Source organism: Cydia pomonella, chromosome 2 (genome assembly GCF_033807575.1).
Source record: "Cydia pomonella isolate Wapato2018A chromosome 2, ilCydPomo1, whole genome shotgun sequence".
In the NCBI taxonomy this organism is placed as follows: Eukaryota; Metazoa; Arthropoda; class Insecta; order Lepidoptera; family Tortricidae; genus Cydia; species Cydia pomonella.
The window spans coordinates 34,487,921-34,514,719 of NC_084704.1; the positions used below are offsets into that span (position 1 = coordinate 34,487,921).

The 26,799-nt window shown below is 41.2% G+C and overlaps 1 protein-coding gene and 1 long non-coding RNA gene across 2 annotated transcripts; both read right to left on the reverse strand.

The window, feature by feature from the left end:
* Positions 1 to 205: 205 nt before the first annotated feature.
* LOC133515470 (polyphosphoinositide phosphatase) lies at positions 206 to 26,799 on the reverse strand. The gene is made up of 14 exons (XM_061848023.1): positions 26,547 to 26,799; positions 24,758 to 24,968; positions 24,159 to 24,582; positions 22,209 to 22,353; positions 21,271 to 21,449; positions 19,254 to 19,598; positions 17,315 to 17,453; positions 15,048 to 15,137; positions 12,795 to 12,928; positions 11,877 to 12,104; positions 8,504 to 8,693; positions 5,184 to 5,326; positions 2,034 to 2,213; positions 206 to 732 (listed from the first exon to the last, which is right to left on the reverse strand). Exons 1-14 carry the CDS (start codon positions 26,619 to 26,621, stop codon positions 492 to 494), a joined length of 2,724 nt encoding a protein of 907 aa, XP_061704007.1. The 5' UTR covers positions 26,622 to 26,799; the 3' UTR covers positions 206 to 491.
* On the reverse strand, positions 6,072 to 6,833 carry LOC133515475 (uncharacterized). Its single transcript, XR_009799028.1, has 2 exons — positions 6,476 to 6,833; positions 6,072 to 6,444 (listed from the first exon to the last, which is right to left on the reverse strand). It is a non-coding gene; the product is annotated as an uncharacterized LOC133515475 (long non-coding RNA).

A 26,799-nucleotide genomic window follows, 5' to 3' on the forward strand; every position in this document is an offset into this window, starting at 1 on the left:
GTCGCGGTACAGGTCGCGCGCGCCGCGCGTCACGGTGGGCGGGATGACGTCCGCCGAGCTGTCGATCGTGAACGCACTGCTCACCGTCACGGTGACCGGGCTGGAGGGCTTGTATTGCAAGTTCAAGCGTTCGTCTGTAGAAGCCGTTATATTCAACGAGCCCCGCTGGGTTTGTAGTACGGGTTATAAGTTAAAGAAAACACTCTTTTACTGACAACTTTATTTATTTTACATGAGTATATAAACTATGAATGATATAATCAACAAATTGTTTAATAATGTCTATATTTATATTCGGTAACGCGCAAGTGACAAAACTTGGATTGCAAGCGTCTATAGACTACATGACATCCTGGGATGTCGATTTGATCAAACGGTACGCTTGTTTCCCTTAAGTTGGATAGTAAAACACAGACGCAAAAATATTTCTTTCTTTAGATTTCTTCGCATTTGAGATCAATACACATTTTAGAAAAAATATTTTACACAATTCATTGTGCAAACTCGACATATCTCGCATATATCTCTTCGGTCTGTGGCGTCACGGCCGTCCTGCCGGTGCTCCGCCGGATATAGTCGCGGTACAGGTCGCGCGCGCCGCGCGTCACGGTGGGCGGGATGACGTCCGCCGAGCTGTCGATCGTGAACGCACTGCTCACCGTCACGGTGACCGGGCTGGTCGGCTTGTACTGCGGGTTTGAGCGGCGCTCGAAGTTTACGTAGCGCTTGTATCTGTTGAAAGCGTGACAAAAATGTTCTTGTAATAATCTGGTTATGGTAATAGGCCATTTTATTTAAAATAAATTCTAAGGCCCAGTCTTACATATCCAGAAGTTGCCACTGTAATTTGAACCTATAGTGCAGGGAATTGAGTTGATTTTATTTTGTTTGAAAATTTAACGATACAAAACAAATGCGACTTCTGCCACAAAGTAAATAGCGGCGGCGCGCGCTGGAGCAGAGAGTTCGCTCACTACAACTATAAAGTGCCATTTTCGCCGCACGCACACAGACGTGACATTTACAGGCGTTCTCGGGCAGAGCTTTGTCGGGATGTGCGCGCGTTGCTAACTTGACGTCCCCGCCGCTACGTAGGTACCTACTGTCATGTACGTCAAAATGCAGTCTCTAAGGATTGTAATTTAAATTTTAATTTTAATTTAAATTTAATTTAAAATTTATTTAAAATTTTAAATGTCTGTAAACTTATATTACCTAATCCTTTTTAAAATTCGAAATTAATACAAAAGCAACCCTAGTGAGTCGGGCAAGTTAAGGTATATATTTTCGGCGGGACCGGACCTTCTGTTTATTTTTTATTTTGTGCTTCTGTTCCAACTGAATATGATTTAAATTTCATCGAAGTACAATATATACCGGATCGCAGCCAAATAACAGTAGACCCTCTACTCATAGTGTTGCGTTCCTGCCGGTGCGGGGTGTTAGGGTCGGCAACGCGCAAGTAACACCTATGGAGTTGCAGGCGTGTATAGGCTACAGTGACTGCTATCAGGCTATGCATGTTTGCCACCGACGTAGAATAAAAATAATAATAAACAAGTGCGAGTCGGACTTGCGTACGTAGGGTTCCGTACCATTATTTATAAAAACGGCAAAAAAATATGTTTGTTGTATGGGAGCCATTCTGTTTTCAGTATTTGTTGTTATAGCGGCAACAGTAATACTTTATCTGTGAAAATTTCAACATGAGATACAGCCTAGTAATAGACGGACGGACGGACAGCGAAATCTCAGTAATGGGTCCCGTTTGACCTTTTGGGCAAAGTCCTTGGCTTTGGTATTACCTCACATTTTTTTTTATTAGCACTAAAATCGGAGTCGACCCGAGAGATGTAGTCCTCATTCTTCTCTCTCTACAGTCCTCTACCCTTGGGAAGGGAACACGCAACATAAATAAATTGTGCTCGACCTTATATCGGTCTGTAGAAAAATCTTAACAGCGCGATGCAGCCAACGGAGCAGCGCCATCTACCATGGAATTGAGTAACTAAAAGAATACGTGTAACACTCACACAGTCATGTCGGCCTTGCTAGGCTCCTTGAGAGTGAGTCGGTTGCGCCGCTTGACGGCGACGAAGGGCGGCTCGGCGGGGGCGGGGGCGGGCGCGGGGGCGGCGGCGGGGGCGGCCCGCGCGCCGCGCCCGCCCGGCGAGCTGCTCAGCTCGTCCTCCGTGGACGACGCGCTGTCCGAGCTGTATCAACATTCAAAATATGCATTTTCCTACTCCTCTACTGTTTGTCATCTGTCATTTATATATTCATGAACACGAATATAAGAACATATATAATATCTTATTGTGTCCGTTGAGACACGGCGAAATAAAAAACCAATTCGTGTTGCTCTGAAAAGAGAGTACATTTTTATTAAGAACAAAGGTACAATGTATGCATGAAATGCATGTTTCATTGGACAAAAACTTAACTATAACTCTTACCTGAAAAGAGAAACAACATTTAAGGCTAATATTCCACGTATATCTTTATATTTTAGTTTATTCTTCATGTAACGTTATTTATTCAACGACTCCTTTGACATTTGACACGTCAAACTATACGTCAGTTCAAACACAAGTGTCACAGATAAAATATACAATTAATGAAGGAGAAGGCTTCATTTACACATATATAAAAGGTTTGAAGAAAAGTCTGTATTGTCTATTCTTCATAACAGCACTTGTGCTTTAAAATCGCTATAACGTTACTGCGATTAATGGCTACCAACTTAACAAATTCAAAATACAGTTTCAAACTTAGTGCATTGCTGCCAACTTAAAAAACATTCATTTGGTTGCATAGTAGAAACAATTGCTTCATAAGTTAGAAACACGCATGTGATACCCGTAATATAGCAAAACCCATAGACTACGAAGACCGCTTAGCGTTGCTTGTTAGTCTCCATGTGGCCAAAATCGAAAAAAAACTGTCCGAAAATCTAATTTAGCAAGGAGCAAGTACCAGGGCCTCATGAGTTCCGAGAAGGTGTCGCAGACCAGCTAAACAAACCAAAAGTATACAGTTAGCTGTATACTTTTGGTTTGTTTACCTATATGATCCGACCGTAGTCAGTTTGTCCAGATAGCTGGATGCCAAACAGTGCCTTACTACACACGCTCCGGAGTAAGCCAGGGTAGCACCTTGGGTCCTACATTATTTATCATCATGATAAACGATTTGCCTAATGTAGTATCCACCGCAGAGTGCCTGCTATTCGCGGATGACTTAAAGTTGTTTAGGAGCGTGCGAAGTTTGGCAGACCGCGAAGCACTACAGCGTGACATAGACAATGTTGCGGCCTGGAGTATTGCGAATCAGCTTCCCTTCAATGTTACCAAATGTAAGCTGATTACTTTTTCCAGAGCTCGAGAGGCTATTACCCCATCATATAACCTGCTCGGGTTACCACTGGAGAGAGTGGATGTAGTCCAAGATCTTGGGTTGACTTTAGACGCGCACTTGGATTTTCGTTTGCATATAACCGGGATCTGTGGACGTGCTAATAAAATGCTAGGTTTTATTATGCGAGTATCGTCGCAGTTTTCTAATCCTAATGTTGCAGTAGTTCTGTACAATGCGTATGTTCGCAGTAGGTTGGAATTTGGTGCCTGTATTTGGGATCCTCACGAGGCAAAGTACTCTCTCATGGTGGAAAGGATACAGAGAAAGTTTTCTCGCTATATGTATAAAAGGATCTACGGATACTATCCACTTCTTTTCCCCTCGATGTTTGTGTCGGGAATGGTGGAATTGGATACGCTAGAACTGCGACGTAAAATATTATTAGTGATCCATTACTATAACTTGTTGCGAAACAGAATCAGTAATGTTAAGGTGCTTGAGCGGATAGGATTGCTCGCTCCAGCGCCGAGGACGTGCGTATTAGGCGCCAGTGAGGGCGGCGCTTTTCCTCCGCGACGCCGGAGAAGACTGTTCGCCGTGGGCGGGGTGCGTACGCGTCAAACCAACAATGCTCCCACCAATCGGGCACTCTCACTCCTAAACGAACTATCAATCCAAAGACCTGATGTTGATGTCTTTTATGACTCCCCAGGATCGTTCTCCACAGCTTTATATATGTTTTTGAGTGATTGTACCTAGTTTGTAATGTTTAACTATTTGTGGATATTGTAAATAATTCTAATTATTAATATTATTATTTAACATGTAAGCGCTTTGGTGCCTGAACTGTAAGCTTGTGTGTTGCATGAATAAACAATAAACAATGATTCTACTATTATTCTAGTATTATTTATGTTGACTCGCAGCGAAAATATTGTATGGAAAGTTGTATAAGTAGATCAAAATTTTTTTGACCCTTCTTATACAACGGCTGCACAAAATACTATTGATAATCTGGGGCACATGTCGAATATTATAACAAAATTAAGTGGATAGGAACTAAATGGATAGAAAATGAACCATCCATTATAAAAAAGTGGAATTTAAAAAGACGTATTTAGATTATAAAAAAATACAAGGCTCCATATTCACAAAAAAAAAAACTTTCAAAAAGAAAATGATACCATCCGATCTGTTGCGTTTTATTGAAAAATAAATTGTATGACAACTATATACATCAACGCAATATTTTAGGGACAAAATAGCAATGTTCATGATCTTCCATACACTTAGGATATACTAATGTTCATTTTGTTAGAGGCGTTTCAATCGTCGAGTGCGAGCGTCAGACTTTAACTCTCGTTTCTGACCTTTGTGTTGTTTAAATGCCATGAGTCCTATATAGACATTTGATCCTCAGGAAAATCAAGATCATTTGATATTATTTACAAAAAACTGTCAAGTAGCCAATTTTAAAATCCCCTATGAAAAATAGACTGATAATAGAAAACAACCCTTAGGGCCTGTTAGGAACAGAATAAAGAATGAATGAAAATAGGCTCGAAAAATAACAAGGGGTTTAAAAACAGTATCTTGTCAGTAAGATAAAATTACTTTTGAATCAAAATCTTTCAATAAACATAGAAACTAAATGCTGATCTGTTGGTTTAGAAGCTCGTTGATGTCTTTCGTTCTATACAGTGAGTGTTGTATTATGAATATTACAGTTGTCTTACCCGTCCTATAATGAATATTTCAGTTCAGTTTAAAGCGTCATAATATTGGATAATGATTCTTACATTAAAAGTATGTACTGTTATACTCACTCGCTAGAATTGTTAGACGCAGTGGAGGCACGTCCGCTGAGGCCGGGGTTGGTGCTGCTTCTGGTCACAGCTCGGCCTCTCACGACAAAAGGACTGAAGCTCTCTGCGAATGTCGGTGTCAAGTCGCGTAACGTGTGGCACATCTGCAAGAATTTGCATTATGATGATGTGGATTTGCAAGAAATAGGGACCGTGCGCGTTGGAGGGTCTGCCATCTTGTGGCCTGAATCGGAACCATAAACATGTACATTTACACGTCACGTGTTTTCTTGTGCATAGTAGTTTCTGCCATCTTGTGGAGTACATCGGAACAATAAACATCACATTTACGCCTCGCGCCAAATGTCTGACGGCTCCTGTGCTGCCTCCTACAGTTCATGCACGCTCCCTATACATACAGGCCGCGTAGCGAACGTTACAATCGTTCAAGCTCCGTAGCGTATCGTAGCTATCTCTCTCTATCACTGTTCTATATTAGTGCGACTGTGACAGTTGCGTTTCGTTCGCCACGGAGCGTGACGGATATGCACGTTGACTACGCGGCCAGGTATTACAGGTGTCGTCGTTTAGAGCGTCGTAGAGAGCGGCAACACACACAGAAATGTTTCGTGTATAGTAATTTTGAATTTAGAAATTCATTCCAATATTTTTTACAACGGAGATTTCGCCGCCCCGTGTAAATAACGAGACCTGTTCCCGTTAGTAACTAGTAAATAACACGATAGACAAACCTAGAATAATACGTAGTACCCACACAGAAGAAGGTTACATTAGATTAGATTTCTTTATTTCACAACATATAATTACAGTACAAAAACCTTTATTAAAAATCTGGGGCGGCGGTTAAGAGAGCGAGGTTTGGGTCCCCGTTCTGGCTCATACCTGGTCCAGCAAATATCATTGGCAGTACAGCGCGGTAATGCGGCCAGTATTTTTGGAACTTTTGCGCCGGGTACGTGTCGTCTCGGGGATTAACGGGGAATCGTAGGTAGTTTTAGGTTTTTGGACAAAGCTTGTTGCGGATTTTATGTTGTACCTACATTAATGACGAAGCCTGTGGCGGATTTTCACTTATGTAGATTGGACGAAGTTTGTTGCGGATTCTGTTTTGTAACTATGTTTTTGACGAAGCCTGCGCTGTGGATGATTTGTAATAATAATTAACTGGTATTGAGTGATTAAATTATTTTGTAATGTTTATCCAAAAAAAAAAAAAAATTACAGTACAAACTACATTAATGTCAATTTATAAGCCTGAACCCTTTTATTTTGCTGCAACGCACACAGCAAACCTTTCCATGTACACTATTCTGCCTACTTTTTATTATTGTTATTAATGTTATTATTTTTTGTGTTGCTCTCGTTTTTTGTAGATATGCATTGTAGCAAACCAATAAATGGTTTATACGATAACCGCGCTTTGTCCTACGCACATGCCAACTTATAGTGCGTACCTACGCACTTACATCAGCTGTCTCTGTCCCACCATACCTGTCTCACCTTGAACTCCTGAAGGGCCTGTTATAGCTGTGGTAGGTATCCACCATCTCGATGATCTCGCAGCACAGCTTGCGCATCTCGTTGGTCGGGTAAGGTAGGTTATAGTCGTTGTAGGAGTCGACATCAGCTGTCTCTGTCCCACTATACCTGTCTCACCTTAAACTCGTAGCACTCGGCGAACACAGTTTACTCGAAGGGCCTGTTATAGTCGTGGTAGGTATCCACCATCTCGAGGGCCCCCGCGTCCCCCTGCATGCCGATGATCTCGCAGCACAGCTTGCGCATCTCGTTGGTCGGGTAAGGTAGGTTATAGTCGTGGTAGGAGACGACATCAGCTGTCTCTGTCCCACTATACCCGTCTCACCTTGAACTCGTAGCACTCGGCGAAGACAGTGTACTCGAAGGGCCTGTTATAGTCGTGGTAGGTATCCACCATCTCGAGGGCCCCCGCGTCCCCCTGCATGCCGATGATCTCGCAGCACAGCTTGCGCATCTCGTTGGTCGGGTAAGGTAGGTTATAGTCGTGGTAGGAGACGACATCAGCTGTCTCTGTCCCACTATACCCGTCTCACCTTGAACTCGTAGCACTCGGCGAAGACAGTGTACTCGAAGGGCCTGTTATAGTCGTGGTAGGTATCCACCATCTCGAGGGCCCCCGCGTCCCCCTGCATGCCGATGATCTCGCAGCACAGCTTGCGCATCTCGTTGGTCGGGTAAGGTAGGTTATAGTCGTGGTAGGAGACGACATCAGCTGTCTCTGTCCCACTATACCCGTCTCACCTTGAACTCGTAGCACTCGGCGAAGACAGTGTACTCGAAGGGCCTGTTATAGTCGTGGTAGGTATCCACCATCTCGAGGGCCCCCGCGTCCCCCTGCATGCCGATGATCTCGCAGCACAGCTTGCGCATCTCGTTGGTCGGGTAAGGTAGGTTATAGTCGTGGTAGGAGACGACATCAGCTGTCTCTGTCCCACTATACCCGTCTCACCTTGAACTCGTAGCACTCGGCGAAGACAGTGTACTCGAAGGGCCTGTTATAGTCGTGGTAGGTATCCACCATCTCGAGGGCCCCCGCGTCCCCCTGCATGCCGATGATCTCGCAGCACAGCTTGCGCATCTCGTTGGTCGGGTAAGGTAGGTTATAGTCGTGGTAGGAGACGACATCAGCTGTCTCTGTCCCACTATACCCGTCTCACCTTGAACTCGTAGCACTCGGCGAAGACAGTGTACTCGAAGGGCCTGTTATAGTCGTGGTAGGTATCCACCATCTCGAGGGCCCCCGCGTCCCCCTGCATGCCGATGATCTCGCAGCACAGCTTGCGCATCTCGTTGGTCGGGTAAGGTAGGTTATAGTCGTGGTAGGAGACGACATCAGCTGTCTCTGTCCCACTATACCCGTCTCACCTTGAACTCGTAGCACTCGGCGAAGACAGTGTACTCGAAGGGCCTGTTATAGTCGTGGTAGGTATCCACCATCTCGAGGGCCCCCGCGTCCCCCTGCATGCCGATGATCTCGCAGCACAGCTTGCGCATCTCGTTGGTCGGGTAAGGTAGGTTATAGTCGTGGTAGGAGACGACATCAGCTGTCTCTGTCCCACTATACCCGTCTCACCTTGAACTCGTAGCACTCGGCGAAGACAGTGTACTCGAAGGGCCTGTTATAGTCGTGGTAGGTATCCACCATCTCGAGGGCCCCCGCGTCCCCCTGCATGCCGATGATCTCGCAGCACAGCTTGCGCATCTCGTTGGTCGGGTAAGGTAGGTTATAGTCGTGGTAGGAGACGACATCAGCTGTCTCTGTCCCACTATACCCGTCTCACCTTGAACTCGTAGCACTCGGCGAAGACAGTGTACTCGAAGGGCCTGTTATAGTCGTGGTAGGTATCCACCATCTCGAGGGCCCCCGCGTCCCCCTGCATGCCGATGATCTCGCAGCACAGCTTGCGCATTTCGTTGGTCGGGTAAGGCAGGTACTTTAGTACGTCATCGTCCCACCATTTTGTTAGCGATCTGTAAGAGAGGTTCGGTTAGAGGGGGGGTCAATCGCGATTATCGTTGAGGAAAAAAAAAAACGAAACTTATACTGCAAATTTGAAAATTCGCGGGTTAGCAACACTGTTTTCGATGAATTCCAAAATCGCGTGTCATCTGTCTTTTATCTGTGGAAAGGGAATGACAGCCATCATGTTTGTTTACATTCTAAATCGTTCTATTTCAAGAGAGATTTCTGCTGTCACCATTAAATACCAATATATTAAATAAGCTTGTGCATGAACTTAAGCAAAGTCAAGGTGCCTGCAATATACAATCAGTTCGTTGATCGTAAATATTTGTAAAATTTGAGGTTATGATAGTTACGTTTTTGATTCGATGTACAATGCTGCTTTTCTTAGCGCAATACCAACGCAATACTGCTTTTTGTGAGTTGCCCTATTTCACTTTGCTGTACATTGCTACTGACATACTTTGCTTGACAGACTATAGATTGAATTACTATGTTGTTTCGCTTTTCGAAAATTTTCAAAATGGCGGAAAATGGCCTAAACGACTTAAGCGCCAGTACGGTCGATGGCACTTGAGACTATTGTGAGTTCGCCGTGATAATGATTCATTGAAGCATTTTTTATTTTTTACATTTTTTATTAAGTTTATCACGAGGTCTACAGCTCACAGTCGACTACCTGTAAATACTACATGTACAAGAAAAGGTTGAATATTTATTATCTATAGAAAACTACGATCTAGACAATTTTAAAACACGCAACAAACCGTTACGCAACTTGAGGGTAGGCACAATAAGAAAATATGTAGAATATAGCACTAATAACTACTTTGGCCAAAGAACTCGTAAATACATTATACCGAAGATTTTTATCAAACTAAGCCTAACAATAGAACAGTCCAGTAGTAAACAGATTTTTAAAGAAAGATTAAAAACAATACTCTTAGATAATATTATCGATACATAGTACTTATATTTCTTAGATTTTTTTTTTTAATTTATTTAGAACACAAACAGTCACATATACAAATGAATTTGAAGTACAATGTAGAGTACTTAACATACTTAAGAATCATAGACCTGGAGGTTCATTATTAAGTACATAATGTTAACATACATACTAACAGCATAAAGAATACATACCAACAGCATAAAGAAAATGAAATCATGAGCCATACTTAAAATCTATTTACTAGTCTTCAATCAAATACAATAAGTAGTAATACAGTAAGCAGGTTTGACATTACTGTCTGTTTCATTAATTATCGGATATGTTGTATTTTTTTTTTTTTACTAATATCTGGTAGGTATTAGGACAACAGGATTAGATATATAGATAACTAAATAGTTGTGTAAGTTTTGATACCTACAAGTAAGCATTGTAAATGAATCATTTAACTCGGTACTCACCTACTAAAATAAGTTTGTATAATGTATGAGTAGGTATGACACAGCTTTATTTTGGAGCGCACTATTCGCCAACAAACTGTCCTCAGTTTGGCGAAAAAATATGTATACCTACCACTTAAGATTTCTCTTGAAAAAAAAAAAAAAAAAAAATATATATATATATATATAAGGGCGATTGGTCAGACAAGTAGGTAAGTGTAAGGCCTGAGTGGACGCTCGAAGCGGGGCGTGCAGCGTGGCGTCGGGCTCACAAGTGCTGTGAGCAGCGTGCAGTGCGGCCGCTCCTATACGTTTGCATTTGTTTAATATGCACGCCGCACGCCCCGCCCCGCTGCACGCCCAACTCGAGCGTCCACTCAGGCCTTACACTTATCTATGGTAACCGTCAATTTTCGCGGAACATCATTTGAGTACAATAGATAGCTTTTAAAGTGAAAGGTATTGTAATGTGAGCTGTGAGGTATCATTATAGGCTTCGTTTAATTTGAACGCAACCTGTAGAATTGTACCTGTTATGTTCTTATAGCTCTCGCATCGAATGATGGTCCTCGGGTTATAAGGGTTCTGTAGCAAAAAGGTACAAAAGGAACCCTTATAGTGCGACTCTGTTCGTCCGTCCGTCTGTCTGTCACATTGCTAAATATCTCGATAACTACTTAAGCTATCGATTTGAAATTTGGAATAGTTATAAACAACGCTAATCCAGACACATTGAAAGTGTAATATTTTTATATATGGAGTAGCTATCACGTAAAATGTTTGTAAATATTTTTAGAAGTTTAGAATATTAATTAATGACATATCAATTAAGAGCCTATTAAGTAAAAACATATTTCTTCAATTTTTTTTTTAATTTAATCTCGTAATACATTTAACACATTTAACCTCGTAAGGATCACAGACCTACCTATACCAATAGTTATTTGTGCAAGAAGAGGGGAAAGTTAGTTTTTTTTGCGAGTGTTGATTTCGAGTTCCTCGCTACTCGCTTCGCTCGTGATTCAATTATACGATCTTGAGCGTAGCGAGGGACTCAAAAACACGAGATGTAAAATAACTTTGCTCTCGTGTGACACATACAACTTTTCACCTCAGTAGTGAGAACATATTAAAGGTTAAAAAAATTCAACATCAAGTTTTTATTCCTGTATTCATGGCCTTCACTAATTTAAAAAGCTTTGTCTCACTCCCTGGAGTGACGAAAGTAGGCTTGTTCGAGCTGCTGAGGTGACTAAATTATAATCACTCGGGAACTCTCATATGGACGGCTTGCCCGCGTCTGGCATAAACACACCCAGGAACTAATTCATAGTGTTTTGTTTCTTCGAACGCAATCGATCCATGAAGTAATATTTTCAAAAAGGCGACCCATCATTTGTTATATATTTATCAACAGAAGGTTTTGTTTCTCGGTATACAATCGGGTGATGTAGATAATAATTACTCAGGTACTCACATACTTATATATAGGCAGGTTTGTTTGTGTTTGTTATTGCTTCGAACGCAATTAGCCCATTAAGCGAGAAGTTCGATATGGCGACCTACTATCAGTATTTTTTGTATTTTTAGGGTTCCGTGCCCAAAGGGTAAAACGGGATCCTATTACTAAGACTCCACTGTCCGTCCGTCCGTCTGTCACAAGGCTGTATCTCATGAACCGTAATAGCTAGACAGTTGAAATTTTCACAGATCATGTATTTCTGTTGCCGCTATAACAACAAGGGTAAAAGTACGGAACCCTCGGTGGGTGAGTCCGAATCTCTTGTCCGGTTTTTATTTACCTGTTTCTCGGTATATAAACGACAGCCTCCGGGTGATGCAGATAGTAATCACTCGGGAACTCCCATATGGCCGGCTTGCCCGCGTCTGGTATGAACAGTCCCAGGAATAAGTTCATGGTGTTCTGTTTCTCAGCGTCGGAGAAGGTGTTGGAGTAGTAGCGGCTGAGCGTTTGCATTATGTCGTTGCCGTGGGATGCCCAGGGGGCTGTTTTGCGATAGGTTTTGATTCTGAAATTATAGGAAATTTAAGTGGATATTTGTTCCTGAGTCATGGGTATTTAAGTATTTATAAATATTTATATATTATATATATCGTTGTCTAGGTACCCTCAACACAAGCCTTATTGAGCTTACTGTGGGACTTAGTCAATTTGGGTAATAATGTCCTATAATATATATTTATTTTATTTTTTTTAATTTCAAAGTATTTAGATTTAGAGATAGAAGCGCTGAAGCTGATGGCCTAGCGGCAAGAGGTCAATTCAGAGGTCACGGATTGAAGCAACCCCGGCTCGTATTTATCGTACCAATATTTCTTTTTTATGTACTTATGTACGAAATATCAATTGATATTTACCAGTCGCTTTTCGGTGAAGGAAAACATCGTGAGGAAACCGATTTTTCAATATTTTAGGTTATTTTACCGTATTTGTTCAAGACTAAAGAAAATCGTACTCGGGCCGGTCGGGGGCACGCCGGCAGGGCTGGCAGGCAGTATGGCAGATTTTGAACCTTATTGCTAAGTTAATAAGGGTCTTAATAGATGATTTTATTTTAAGTTCTAGAGCATATATAAGCAATTTTATGTCGCTTACACGCCACTTAATGTCAATTTTACGAGCATGAAAAGTGAAAGGGACCTTTTGATTAGTTTTGCCGATTTAGACTTGTATAATTACAACTTATTTGATTTGATACCTGTGTACCAGTTGTGAGCCACCGTACTGTAAGGCTAGGGTGTCGCCGTGGTCCTCATACAGCCCCTCCAGTAGGCGCGCGCAGTCCGAGTCGAATTCGACCACGGGAGACCCTATCAAGCCTAGAGCGTATAGCTGAAAACACAAAATTATTACTACATTGTCATGTACAGTCAACCAATTTGAATCCTAGGCCACTATATAACCTTGTCGCTTTAACTACTCTATACATGACATGCATCACTCAATAAGCACTGTCGTAGAAGTCATTATGGCATGGTTCTATAGTGGCCTAGGAATCGGACCGTGCGAAGTGCATGGTGGGGGTAAGTAAAGCGATCCCAGCGCATAACGTGGTAAAAATTAGAACTAACCGTGGATAGCGTCTTTAACATTTCATACAAGTTATATGGCTCGAAATGAAACTTTCATTTTCGTAATGAATATTTCAGGAGTAATCGTTTACTCCTGAAATATTCATTTAAATTGTATGGTGTAAGGGACCATTGTAATCTGGATTAAATGCTTAATATAACTAACGTATTTAATTTGATAATTATTAATACTGTATCCGTGTAAATAGCTTTGCAAATGCCACATACTATGTGATCTTTTTCTAGAAGTTAAGAATGGGTATAGTAAGTTATCCTTAAAAGATAGACATTAAACATCGCGGACTTTTTTGTAGACACATGAAAGAGAGACAACCCCACCATAATACATTGTGTTGTTATAGCTCAAACGGATTAAGCAGCGTTTTCGATTAAAGCTCCTAGCCAGCGTGATTTTTTCTAACAACATCGTTATATTTCAACCAATTTACACAAAACCTTAACAAGTTATATACCTAAACCTTCCTCAAGAATCACTCTATTGATAGAAGAAAGTCGTATGAAAATCTGTTCAGTAGTAAGTTTTGGAGTAGTTTTATAAGATGTAGTGCATTGACGTATTCCCCTAGACTTGCGGACGCTAGGTTGCGTGACAGTCGTGCACATAGCGAATACAAACTCCGGTTTGGCGGGAGCAAAAATGCACTAGAACAAGCTAGTGCTTAAAATATAGACTCTTCTTATAAAACCCATTACTTATAAATATAATAATAATAAAAATCCCGAAATAGTAGATTGTGCAAGGGCATAAAGCGATCCATTTTTATCCGAGGCAATTTGTTTCACTTCTATTGCGAGTAAATTATATATAATATCCAATATTTTAGCCCCTGTTGCCGTATTTTTTCAAGTCTAAAGAAACGCCGTCGTACTCATACCGGTCGAGGGTAGGCCGTATGGCAGATGCTGGACTTTATAGCTAAGTTAATAAGAGTCGTAACAGATGTTCTTACTTTATGCTCTAGAGCACAACAAGAAATTTTATGCCGCTTACACGCGACTTAAATGTCAATTTTACGAGCATCAGGAGTGTAAAATTTATTAACCAACAAGGATTGAATAATATTTTACTGACATCATTGGAGTTAATGTGACTCATTTTCTTTTTCAACGCAATTTGAATATAGGTAAAGTTTTATTTAGACATAACGTTTTCTTTTGGCTAAAAGTATATTACAATAGTACATTGTGCAACGAGGGGGGTAAGTGAAATTTTGGCCGCAAGCCGCAGGCTGGAGGGAATTAAAGACCCGAGTTTGCAATATTCTCACCCCCAGAGTTACACACAATGTTTTTCATCACACTTGCGAAGAAAAAACTAAAATTTAAGCGAAATAATTCTTAAATATGGTGACATATCAAACTTTTGTCCGCCATTTTGTAATTTCTCGACAGGTTAGGCATCGAAGGCACAGACCTATTCGGCTTTCAGCCACGATTGAAAATTATGTAGTAATATTTTAAACGGCTGTTAAATTAATCAAATTAAATAATTTTAAACATAAAAAAATATTAAATTACAAACGTCAGTATTTTAGAAGTAAAACTCGTTTATGCTACTTGGTTTGTACTAATAAGAGACATAATAAAAAGCTATAACTCCCTAGGGGGTAATAGCTTTTTTTTCACAATCCATAACTCCCGCGGGAACAAAATAGGCTTTTGTCCTTCAGTACACGCGTGCATGAAATAAGTTCTTTTTCGAGCAAATGTGATGAAAATATTTTTTTGTTTAAATTGTCGCCTTCACATACTCAAATTAGGTATATCATAAGTTTGGCTAGTGATAAAAAAACTTATGTATGGGCCGCAAAATGCTGCTGGAAAGGCGCGATTGTCTAGTGATTAGGCTGTGTACAGACCTGATGAGCCAGCACGACCTTGCCGATGGCGAACTGCGCGGTGTTGGTGCGGTCGAGGCAGTCCACACAGTTGACGCGCACGAGGCCCGTCTGCAACACATAACACCCTGATCGGATTCAGTCCTGAAGTTGGAATATCGACACAACGTGAATTTTAATTATATTGTGGTGAGCATTCCGACTGAAGTCAAGCGACGTTCACCAAGGAGGAGTTTTGGCCGAAGAGTGTCAAGTTTCGCTACCATGATTGGGTGTTTTTGACTTTTTGGTTTTAAGATATATTTTATAATAATATCCGGCTCGAAGGACCATTAATGTTAGAGTACTTTAACAGTATGCTAGTTTTAAGGTATTGATCTATGAGCCAATAGTTGCCTGGAAATAAAGATTTTCATTTTTCATTCATTTAATACATGTCGATATACGAAGGTAATACAAGATAACGCTCTCCCATCTTAAAGGCCGGCAACGCACTTAAAACCACTTTAGTGTTGCGAGTGTCCATGGGCGGCGGTAATCGCTTACCATCAGGCGATCCGTCTTTTTTTTTTATACTACGTCGGTGGCAAACAAGCATACGGCCCGCCTGATGGTAAGCAGCCTCCGTAGCCTATGTACGCCTGCAACTCCAGAGGAGTTACATGCGCGTTGCCGACCCTAAACCCGCCCCCCCTCGTTGAGCTCTGGCAACCTTACTCACCGGCAGGAACACAACACTATGAGTAGGGTCTAGTGTTATTTGGCTGCTGTTTTCTGTAAGGTGGAGGTACTTCCCCAGTTGGGCTCTGCTCTAGACCTGGAATGACATCCACTGGCTGTGCCCTACCACACAAAGCGAGATGACATTCACAATGCCCATACGCTCTCTTTTGGACGTAGTTTAAGGACGTACCCGGGTCCGTCTGGTCGTTTGCTTTCTATATCAAACAAAAATTATAAACCACCGTGCGAGATCGCTTCGCCATACAAACGTAGTCCCCATTTGCTTCTCTGAACATTGACATTATGGAAAATATTTTTTTCTCTAATATACTCGGAAATGTTCACCTTATTGTAGTAAAAATAGTACGGGAAGTTCTTCGTTAAGGTCAAACTCAAATTAAAAAAAAAATCAAACCATTATTGTCGTGTTTTAGCGGACGGGAAAGTTTGTATTGTTTTTTACTTTTTAAAAACACGTATCCACTAAGAAAAACGCATACAGCCAATTAATATAGCTGCGGGCCGCGTCTACACGACCAGGTCAGCATAAGCTCAAGCTATAGGATAGAGTCGTGTCGTGTAAGACCGTCGTGTAAGATCGTGCGAATATTGCTTAATAAAATCAAATACTATATAACTTTTATATTTTTTAAGGATCTCATGCGTGCAAATACCGCTTATATTGCACAGTTATATTGAATGAGCGAATATTGAATGGTACTGAATGGCAGAATAGTTGTGCCTTTAACTTTTTAAAAATAATTAAAGAGGGAAATTCATTTTGACGTTTTTGATGTGAAGGTTCGATTTGAGTGATGGTTGATGTTTAAATTATGATTATTCTACCTGATTTCCTCGCATGTTTGGAGAAAAGCACTATATATGCCTCGGCAGGAACAGCAATTCGTGGATTCGTCTGCGTCGTTCGACAAAATCGAAACTCATCCACGAATTGCCATTTCCCGGCCTCTGCAATAATGTACTATTACATAATTTGATACCTGCACATTAACCACAGTTAATTCGCTTATAATAATTTCGCTTCTAACTATAAAAAATCGAAAATAGTAGTATTAGTAGTAGACTCTTTATTGTACAAAAATTAAAACAAAACAGGAAATAAAACACTCATCATTAGTACAAAGGCGAACTTATCCATTTAAAAGATCTCTTCCAGTTAACCTTTGAGCAATTGACATCCGTACTAGACCATAGCTATATTTAATATATGTACATCAAAATTGTGTAAACATATCTTCCATTATATCATTATCCGGAGAGAAAAGAGAGAGAGTCGGTCGCAAGTAAGGAAGTAATTTGTTATCTATATACCTATATGGATAAAAAAACAGCTTAGAATAAATATAAAAGTGGAAAAATTTATTCTTAGCTTAATAGCATCGTTTTCAGACGTTTCAGCTTGTTAAAAAAAAAAACAGTTATATCGTAACAAACCGTGTGGATAACTCTTCGCGCCTGCATTTTGCCCCGGTTTCGACTTCGACCTCCGCTCGGCCTCTCGCTCCACTCAGCAATTCTGCCGCAAGCGCGAATAGTCACTTTACCTGCAGCCGGCCGCGCTGGTGCCCGGGCGCCCCGCCCTCCTCGTCGGCCCCGGGCGCGCCGTCGGCTTCCCCTCGGCCTCGCGCGCCGCTCAGGAACACGCCCGTACGGCGCACGGCCACTCGCGCGAATAAGGCTAGCCTGGTAACATTACCATTTATTACATTGTGCCTTGCGGGCCTTGTTAATTCTTTATTTGAAATCAAAAATACATTGATATAGTTCGTTTTTTTTTGCATTCAATAAAGTAAACAATTTTGACGTGTGTTTTTATTGAACATTGTTGAAAAACGCTTTTAAAAAATGAGTTTATATTACTTATAAAAGCAAAATAATGTAAAAGATCGTATATGATTTATAATTGATACATTTTTGTTGTGACTTATTTTTCAGAAGTGATTTTTAATATAAACACACGTTATACCGTACCTTCTTTATAATGCTAAAAAACGAACTATAGTACAGTAGGTTCAGAAGAGCTGGCACGAGATTTCTACTGAAATGTCAAAACGAGATGAGTAAATCCTCAGTAGCCTGGTCTACACAGAACGAGCATACGCACGAGGCAACTTCCTCACGCACAATACGGCCGAGGCACATCTACACTGGCCGTAATCGTGCGTGAGGAAATTTGCTCGGGCGTATGCTCGCTCTGTGTGGACCAGGGTAGTCGAATTCGTGTTTCGATAGCGCTTTATGGCTCCTTAGGCCATACATTAGCCGGCGCGCGAAACCACCGTTCGCGCCACTTGGCGAAACCAAAATGAACTCGTTTTGGACGACAGCGGCGGCCCGCCGCGCCGCGTGCGTCCAGTATGCGGCCTAACTCTAGTCGTCTCAGGGCGTCCGCTAGCTGGCACCCGCGTGCGGGTGCACGGAGCGGGCACACGCATGCGGGTGCCAAAGGGATGATACATGTTGAATTTTATAAGAAAATCTAGTAAAATAGATAGCAAATGAGCAATTTATGGCAATAATGTCGTTATTAAAATAATATATGGAAAAGATAAAAAAAAAATAGGACCTGAAAGTTTCAAAATTATTATTATTTTTATTTCCAAAAAGGAATAAAGTAAGGGTAGCATTCCATTCGTTACATTTTATCCAAAAAAAATATTACTATTATAGATAAAGGCAATATTTCACCGACAAAATCGCAATTTTAATGTTTTTCATACTTCAAGATGGGTTCTCAGTGACCGTGACGTCACGTTTGCTTATCGTTTTGTTGGGAGCGTTTCGCCAGTGAAGTACGACTGTCGGACTTTGACTATCATTTCTGACTTTTGTATTGCTTTAATGCAATGGGTCCCAAATAGACATTTGATTCTAAAAACGAACCTGAACGATTGATACCATTAATAAAAAATTGGCATCTAGCCTATTCTAGGTAAAGTTAGTAAGTCAGTTAGCGTTGTTCATACAATTTTTTTGTTATTCCGCTCACCCGCTCCCTGCACCCGCACCAAAAAGCCAAGTCCAGTGGTCACAAAACACATGGCAGGTGACCTATTTCAGCGATAATACTAGGCGGCACGAGAACGATGTACTCTTAGATCGATATTAAATAAATCAATCACAAACTCAAGTTACGTTACACGCTCATGCCATAGATCGAGGAATAACAAAACGCGTAAAATAGTTACAAATAGGCCCCTTGTTTTTAACTAAAATATTCCTATGTAGATAATAATTCTCGCCAAGTATGACATAAACCCTTTAGTTTAAGGCCTGAGTGGACGCTCGAAGCGGAGCGTTTAGCGGGGCGTGCAGCGTGGCGTCGGGCTCACAAGCGATGCGAGCAGCGTGCAGTGCGGCCGCTCCTATACATTTGCATTTGTTTAATATGCACGCCCAACTTAAGCGTTCACTCGTTGTGTAAAACTTTGTATTAAAATTTCATGTGACATTTTTATTTCTGAATTTGTTTATTTTACTTACTTATCCAAAACCTTAGCATCAGCCCCTTTATTCATCCTAGCCATGTCCAAATGGCAGTACTGAATGCCGTGCTCCGGAGGCAAAAACTGGTTGAGATACTTCACCGCATTACTAATAACGTCAGTCAACAACGACTCATGTCTTTTCTTCTCTCTCTTCTTCACCAGATTAAGTATCATGATGGGGGCGCCGTATCTCCGCATGAGGTTGTTGATATGCTTAGCGGGTATTTCTGCGAAGGGGTCGCTGAGGTCGATGGAGATTTGGGGTTTTGGGACCATTTTGGAAATGTCCTGGGACCAGAAGCTGGGGATCGAGCCCCGCATTTGGACGAAGGAGCTGAAGCTGGAACAAAAAGATAATAAGTTTTTTGTCAACAATTTTGATACCATAGTCCATACCGACGACCGGTCTGGCCTCGTGGGTAGTGACCCTGCCTACGAAGCCGATGGTCCCGGGTTCAAATCCTGGTAAGGGCATTTACACGTGTGATGAGCATGGATATTTGTTCCTGAGTCATGGGTGTTTTCTATGTATTTAAGTATTTATAAAATATTTATATATTATATATATCGTTGTCTAAGTATCCTCAACATAAGCCTTATTGAGCTTACTGTGGGACTTAGTCAATTTGTGTAATAATTTCCTATAATATTTATATTTATTTATTTACACTGTTAACTGTCGAGCTGTCAATCGGTAGACCTTATTACAAAATGCATAATGTCGACCAATGGCCAGTTGTTGCTGTGCAAGAGTGTTGCTGTTGTACAAGCTTTTTATTTAGTTTCTTTGCTCAGTACTTCTTCTTTCAACAGGAATTACTCATCGAAACAATTCTAACCAACCCGAACACAATTAGGTTGCGTTGTTTTATCACAATTTTTAAGGCTACCTCGTGTGTCCATCATCAGATCAGCTCGATGGTACCATAATATTGCATTGTCACCCAACTTAAATATGTAAGTATCTGAAATTTCAGCTCAATTGAATAATAGGAAGTGGGTCTAATTTCGCTTGCAAGATTTGACCCAAACATACATCAAGCATTGCAAGTTAAATAAAAGATTGTATTTAGGTTGAAAAGTAATAAACGAGAAACTTGTAATGTGTTACTACGATTTACATATCTGTCATATCAATCCTTAACTTAATTCTCATCATAATAATATATTTAAGATCTGTCTGCATTTTCGTTGGTGAAGCAATTTTCATGTATGTTCGTCTTCCATATATGTAACTTAATTTTACAAATTTGACGACCGTTCTGGCCTAGTGGGTAGTCCCTGCCTATGAAGACGATGGTCCCGGGTTCACAACCCGGTAAAGGCATTTATTCGTGTGATGAACACAGATATTTGTTCCTGAGTCATGGGTGTTTTCTATGTATTTATTTATATACGTATGTATATTGTATATCGTCGCCTAGTACCGCTATGGGTACTTTGCTTAGTTTGGGGCTAGGTCGATTTCAAAATTGTCCCCAAATGTTTATTATTTATAAGCACTTATGAAAAGTAATGATAAATCTTCATATCGATGGTATATAAGCGCTGGTGGCTCAGCGGTAAGAGCGTGCGACTTGCAATCTGGAGGTCGCGGGTTCAAACCCCGGCTCGTACCAATGAGTTTTTCGGAACTTATATACGAAATATCATTTGATATTTACCAGTCGCTTTTCGGTGAAGGAAAACATCGTGAGGAAACCGGACTAATCCCAACAAGGTCTAGTTTTACCCTCTGGGTTGGAAGGTCAGATGGCAGTCGCTTTTGTAAAAACTAGTGCCTACGCCAAATCTTGGGATTAGTTGTCAAAGCGGACCCCAGGCTCCCTTGAGCCGTGGCAATATGCCGGGACAACGCTAGGAAGAAAAAATCGATGGTATAATAAGTCGTTATCGAGATTGATTTCATGTTGGAGAAAGTCAGAAAGCGAAAGCAAACGTGACTTTGAAACCTTTCTCGCCGTGGCTCTGTTCAATAGAACGGTAATTAAATAAATCGTGGGCCGTCTTACCTGCCATTGGAGAACGAAGACACCATAGAGTCATGAACGATCTGCTCGGTCTCCACCTCGTTGGCCACGTCTCCGTGCATGTTGGCTCCTCGCTTCAGGAACCTGGTGCCGGCGTATCGGTTGCTCCTTCTGGCTACCAGGGTGATGTAGACCGGGCGACCGAAAATGTTGAGGTTGCTCTGTTGAATACAATAGCACCAGAATAAGTAATAGTACCGTACAGAAAATAAACTTCCTATAAAACCGAAATTTGACAGCGATTCAGGGACGAATCATGCTGTCCCTTTCTACTATCCCTTTCGGCTATTTAGGGTTGTAAACGTTTCAATTTGAATGTTTACAACCCATTCATTGAATGATTCAAGTCATTATCTTATCTGTGGTCGTACACGCAAAGGGACGTCAAGTTGCGCCAACCCTAATAATTGCTCGGAGCAATGCTGAGCCGAACGGAGCTGAAAATGCCCGAAAGGAACAGTTTCGCCATCTGACAATAGGTTAGTTTACCTTCTGAATATTATATATTTCAGGGTAGATATTCCCTAAGAGGGTGGAATGGATTAATCCGCGTTTGAAGTTAAGCGACACAATTATAAGTACAAAGCAATATACTGAAATTTTGTGAAAAAAAATTCACTTATAAAAGACGTCGCTTTGTACCTACCGTTCATAAAACTGGCATAAGGAGCATTCAGACACTGCCACTAATACAAAGAAAGGGCCGGAAGAGATCTCTTTTTAGGGATAAGGCCGCCTGTTATACCTCTCTGTCATGTATTAAATATTATAAGATATAAATAAATCATAGGACATTCTTACACAAATTGACGAAGACCGGTTGTCGTTTTAAATTTGTTCCGTTATAATATTATTTTGAAGTTGAGCAATAAAGAGGATTTGTGTATTGTAATACAATTTGCCTATCTTGGCCATCTTACCTGTTCAATGAACCCATGCACGATGTAGAGGATCCAGTCGGGATGAAGCTGAGAATGCACCGGCGACAGAAGGTGGCTGTTCCAAACAAATCTCCACTCTGGGACGGTTCGGACACCAAACTCTAAGCTTGCTCTGGACTCCGATCTGAAAATATCCATTTTTAATTACTTACGCCAAGAACACCTAAAGTCGTCGTTACTAGTTGTGCCCACAGCGCTAACAGTGATGTTCATCACTACATTTTTGCAAATAAATATATTTTTATCTTTTATACATAGGGACACCTCCAAATGTATAGTCGTTAGATTTGTAGCTGGCCCCCAACGGCTTATCCTTTGTCTATTGTTAACTAAAACGGCGCGTGCCGGTCACTTTAACCGGTTATTTAATTACAACTCCTATGGTAATTGAAATAAGATTCAAAATGAACAAATGGAAAAATAATTTGCGATTTCTTGTGTGGTCCCTATACGGTTACTGAGTGCCGGCGAGTCGAACGCTACCGATCCAGTCTAAAATGTGTCCTCGATATGCGTAACAAAGGCGCGTTATCGGAGGGTGCACCTACACTGGTTTTTTGAGCCTTGGACTAGCCCGCGCTCAGGTGCCAATAAGAATTATACGACCCTTTTTTTGCAGTGGCACGCGCGGTTTTAGTTAACAATAGACAAAAGATTAGCCGCTTCGGGCCAGCTTCAAATCTAACCAGGGCCGGATTTAGGGGAGGGCAACCGGGGCTACTGCCCCGGGGCCTCCACAAAAGAGGGGCCTCCACAATAGAGAATTCGGAAAATTTACCATTTTATATGGAAAAAAATTTGGGGCCAGGGGGCCTCCACTCCTTTATTGCCCGAGGCCTCCAGACCTCTAAATCCGGCATTGAATCTAACGACTATAGCAAACTATCTCTTTACATTTAATGATCGCCTTCCACTGCGAGGGGAACGGGCTCCGTTCGGAGTCCGTTTAACTCGCAATGGTGAAATGCATACAAGTGCTTCCACTAAATAAGAGTGAGCAAAGCAAACGGGGGGCCTCCCGCGAAAACCGAAATTCGCAAATTGCGGGGATCTTTCTCTTTTACTCTTAAGTAAGACGTCATTAGAGTGACAGAGAAAAACGCCCGCAATTGACGAATTTCGATTTTCCCGGTAGCCGCCCGGGTTCAAAAAGTCACGAAAGTGTTCGCAGAGTCGAGCGGATTCCGTGCGGACTCCGCTAAACTAGCAACACCGATTTTCATACGAGCACTTCCACCGCGAGCGAGTAAGCGGAGCGGACTGATCGAGAAAAAAATGAGTGAGCAAAGCAAACGGGTTCAAAGAGTCACGAAAGTGTTCGCAGAGTCGAGCGGATTCCGTGCGAACTCCGCTGAACTAGCAACACCGATTTTCATATGAGCACTTTCACCGCGAGCGAGTAAGCGGAGCGGACTGATCGTGAAAAAAATGGTCCGTTGTGTCATGGCGTCGTACGCTAGTGTTGAACGGACTCTGCTCTTACTTGTGACCTCGCTAGCTCCGCTGGTAGTAGAAGGCAAAAGCTGAAACTCTTTGGAAGTGCACAACTAATTTACTCCAGTCTGCTCAGTTCGTTACCTCCGTTTCCGCTCATTACCCTTATTTAGTGGGCGGGCATTAGGTCTCATTGAGACGGTGCGAGAACTTACATGCAAGTTTCATTAGATTGCGGTATTTAATCGGTCGCCTAAATTGGATGTGACTAGTCCGCAATGTAAATAAAATCGCATGCGAGTTCGCGCGCCTTCTAAATGAGTCCTTACATTTGTAAAGTAAAATTATAAAATGCACAAAAAAAAAATTATAAAATTATAAATTATTATTATTTTGCAGGTGTACATAGGCTACGGATACTGCTTACCATCAGGCAGGCCGTATGCTTGTTTGCCACCGACGTAGTATAAAAAAAATAAAAAATAAAAATAACACCTTGAGTTCTGCTGCCTCTGCTGCAACTGCCTTTTCCAAGTTTCAAATATATCTTCATCATCATCAACCGCCTGACAAGTGCACTTTTCTTCAACATTAGAGTGCAGATTTGACCGATACACAGCTGCAGTTACCGGCTCGGGGAACAACGCTGGCGCCAGCTTCCGAGGCGGCGCCATGTTCATTTGCAAAGTGTGTGTTATATCGTAACTATAACTGTAATAGAAATTCGTTGACAAGTCTATAGCAAGGAACATCTTCAAGTATCTCTGTTCGTCTGGATGCTGTGGTTTGTTACTGTCGCTTGGAATGTAGATTGTTGATGTGTCTTCGATCTTGTAAATGGAGTGGGCACCTATCATGGCTATCTTACGCCTTTTCCTTACTAGAATAATGTAATAGCCTTCTAGAAATCTGATAAAACCTGCAACAAACCATAGTCATTGAAGCCTGAAGCTATATATATTATTCTCAAACCCCGTCATCAAAACTTGCCAATACAAAAGCAAATACTGATTTATTAAAATAAAAATAAAAACAGAATGGAACAGGACACCATTTCATAGGTCTCTGGGCGGCTATAGGTTATAAAATCTTACCAACTATCCCAAATGCAGAGACAAGTTTGTTGAATCCGGAGTTCTTCCCAGCGCGATTCCCACAACCAATCATGTTCAGGAGCTGATGGATCTCCTGCTTGTTATACTCCACTTTGTCATCTATCAGTGCCAGCTCTTTGGAGTCTGTCCTGTCTATTTTCAACACTCGAAATCTAGTTTGGGTATTATTAGAGCCAATCAGGTAAAATCTCTGGAATTCAAATGTAAAAAGTAAATAATTAAACTTTAAAAATTTGGGGAGAATCTTACATAGATCAACCTAGGCCCAAACTAAGCAAAGCTTGTACTGTGGGTACTAGGCGACAATATAGATACATATATAGATAAATACATACTTATATACATACAAAAAGGATGGACGACAATAGGTGGACCAAACGGCTGACAGAATGGTTTCCGTATGATGGCAATAGGAAGCATGGATACCCGTGGAAAAGATGGCGGGATATATTTAATGAACTAGTTGGCAACAACTGGATGCAAAAGACCCACGATAGAGAAGTGTGGAAACAAATGGGGGAGGCCTACGCCACAGAGGTGACTACTATTATAAATAATTGTTAAAGTATAATATATCATATAAGTAATTACAATTGTTTAAGGATAAAGTCACTAAAAATCAAATTGTAAGTTATTGTAAGGTAGTAGAAATAAAGGCTATTATAATTTTATTTTATTTATACATACAAAAGACCCATGACTCAGGAACAAATAAAAAAACTCTGTGTTCATCGCCCAAATAAATGCCCTTACTGGGGTTGGAAACCGGGACTATTGGCTTCATAGCAGTGGCAGATTTACCGTAAGGCACAGTAGGCATGGGCCTAGGGCAGCAAGATATAAGTGGTGGCAGCAATGCGGCAGTCTTATGATGGGTGCTGAGAAAAGGGCGGCTAGTTTTTTTTTTTTTTTTTTTTTAAGGTTTTATAGTGTCATTTGAAGACACAGGGCCCTCGCTAATGATACGGGCGACCCTGTGTCCGTGGTGACATATGCGAAAAGCTGGTATGTTTTATGCGATGCCGGGTCCGGCATCACCATCAGTCAGTAGCGATGATGATGCTCGAGTTGAAGACCCGGCTTTATTGTTATGATTTCGATGGACCCATGGTCCCCGCATTCAGTACGGGCGGCCATGGGCCCAGGTTGAGTTTTGTGAAGTTGTTTCATGTTTTAGTTTTAATTGTTGTGATTTTATTATGGTAAGGTTGAGATTTGTAAAGTTTGATTGTTGTGATTTTATTGTGGTAAAGATTGTTTTTATTTGGTAAGTTATGTTTTTTATAATTGGTTTAGTTAGTAGTTTTTGATTTTTTAGGTTGTCGTGATTGGTTTAGGTTGAAGGGACCGCAGTAGACATTAAAAGATGCACACAACGGACGCTGCTGCCCGTCCGTCGGTTTTCCCTTAGTCGCCTTTTACGACACCCACGGGACGAGATGGGGTGGTGCTATTCTAAACGCCGGCACCACACGGCGAAGGGCGGCTAGTTAGCTACCACTAGGCATGGGGACTAGGGTGGTCAAGACTGCAAATCCGCCACTGCTTCATAGGCAGGGTCACTACCCACTAGGCCAGACTGGTTGTCAATTAAGCTTGCCTTTTTACTTTTACTTTCAATAATTGTATATATAGTATTGTTTACAATAAAATGTTTACTACGCCCCATTTCGGCAATGTGTGTCCACGTCACATTATATGAAATATAATTTGTATTGAGGAAGTCAGAGCGTTAATTTAACATATTACTAATTCTATCTTCACTTACCGCTTTAGTTTCATAAAGAGCTATTCTTTGTATAGAGCTAATTATTGGATGAAACATAACGTCGGGCTTGGACATTTTGTAATCTCAAGTTGTTACAATTTTTGATGTTTTGATGTTGATATTTAGAGCGAAACTTAAGGCTGTATATTGATATCAACTTAAATAAATTACATGTTTTTTGTATTTATCTTAGATATAATCAAATAACATAAACTTGTCAGCTGTGCGTGCTGGTAAATAATTTAGAAATGCC

Excerpts from the sequence above, each read along its gene's own strand:
- LOC133515470 (XM_061848023.1), bottom strand. The coding sequence starts at position 26,621 with ATGTCCAAGCCCGACGTTATGTTTCATCCAATAATTAGCTCTATACAA. Across the intron at positions 24,969-26,546 it reads CTCTTTATGAAACTAAAGCG|AGATTTTACCTGATTGGCTC; the intron begins GTAAGTGAAGAT and ends TTTGAATTCCAG. Across the intron at positions 8,694-11,876 it reads GTTTATATACCGAGAAACAG|ATCGCTAACAAAATGGTGGG; the intron begins GTAAATAAAAAC and ends CCTCTCTTACAG.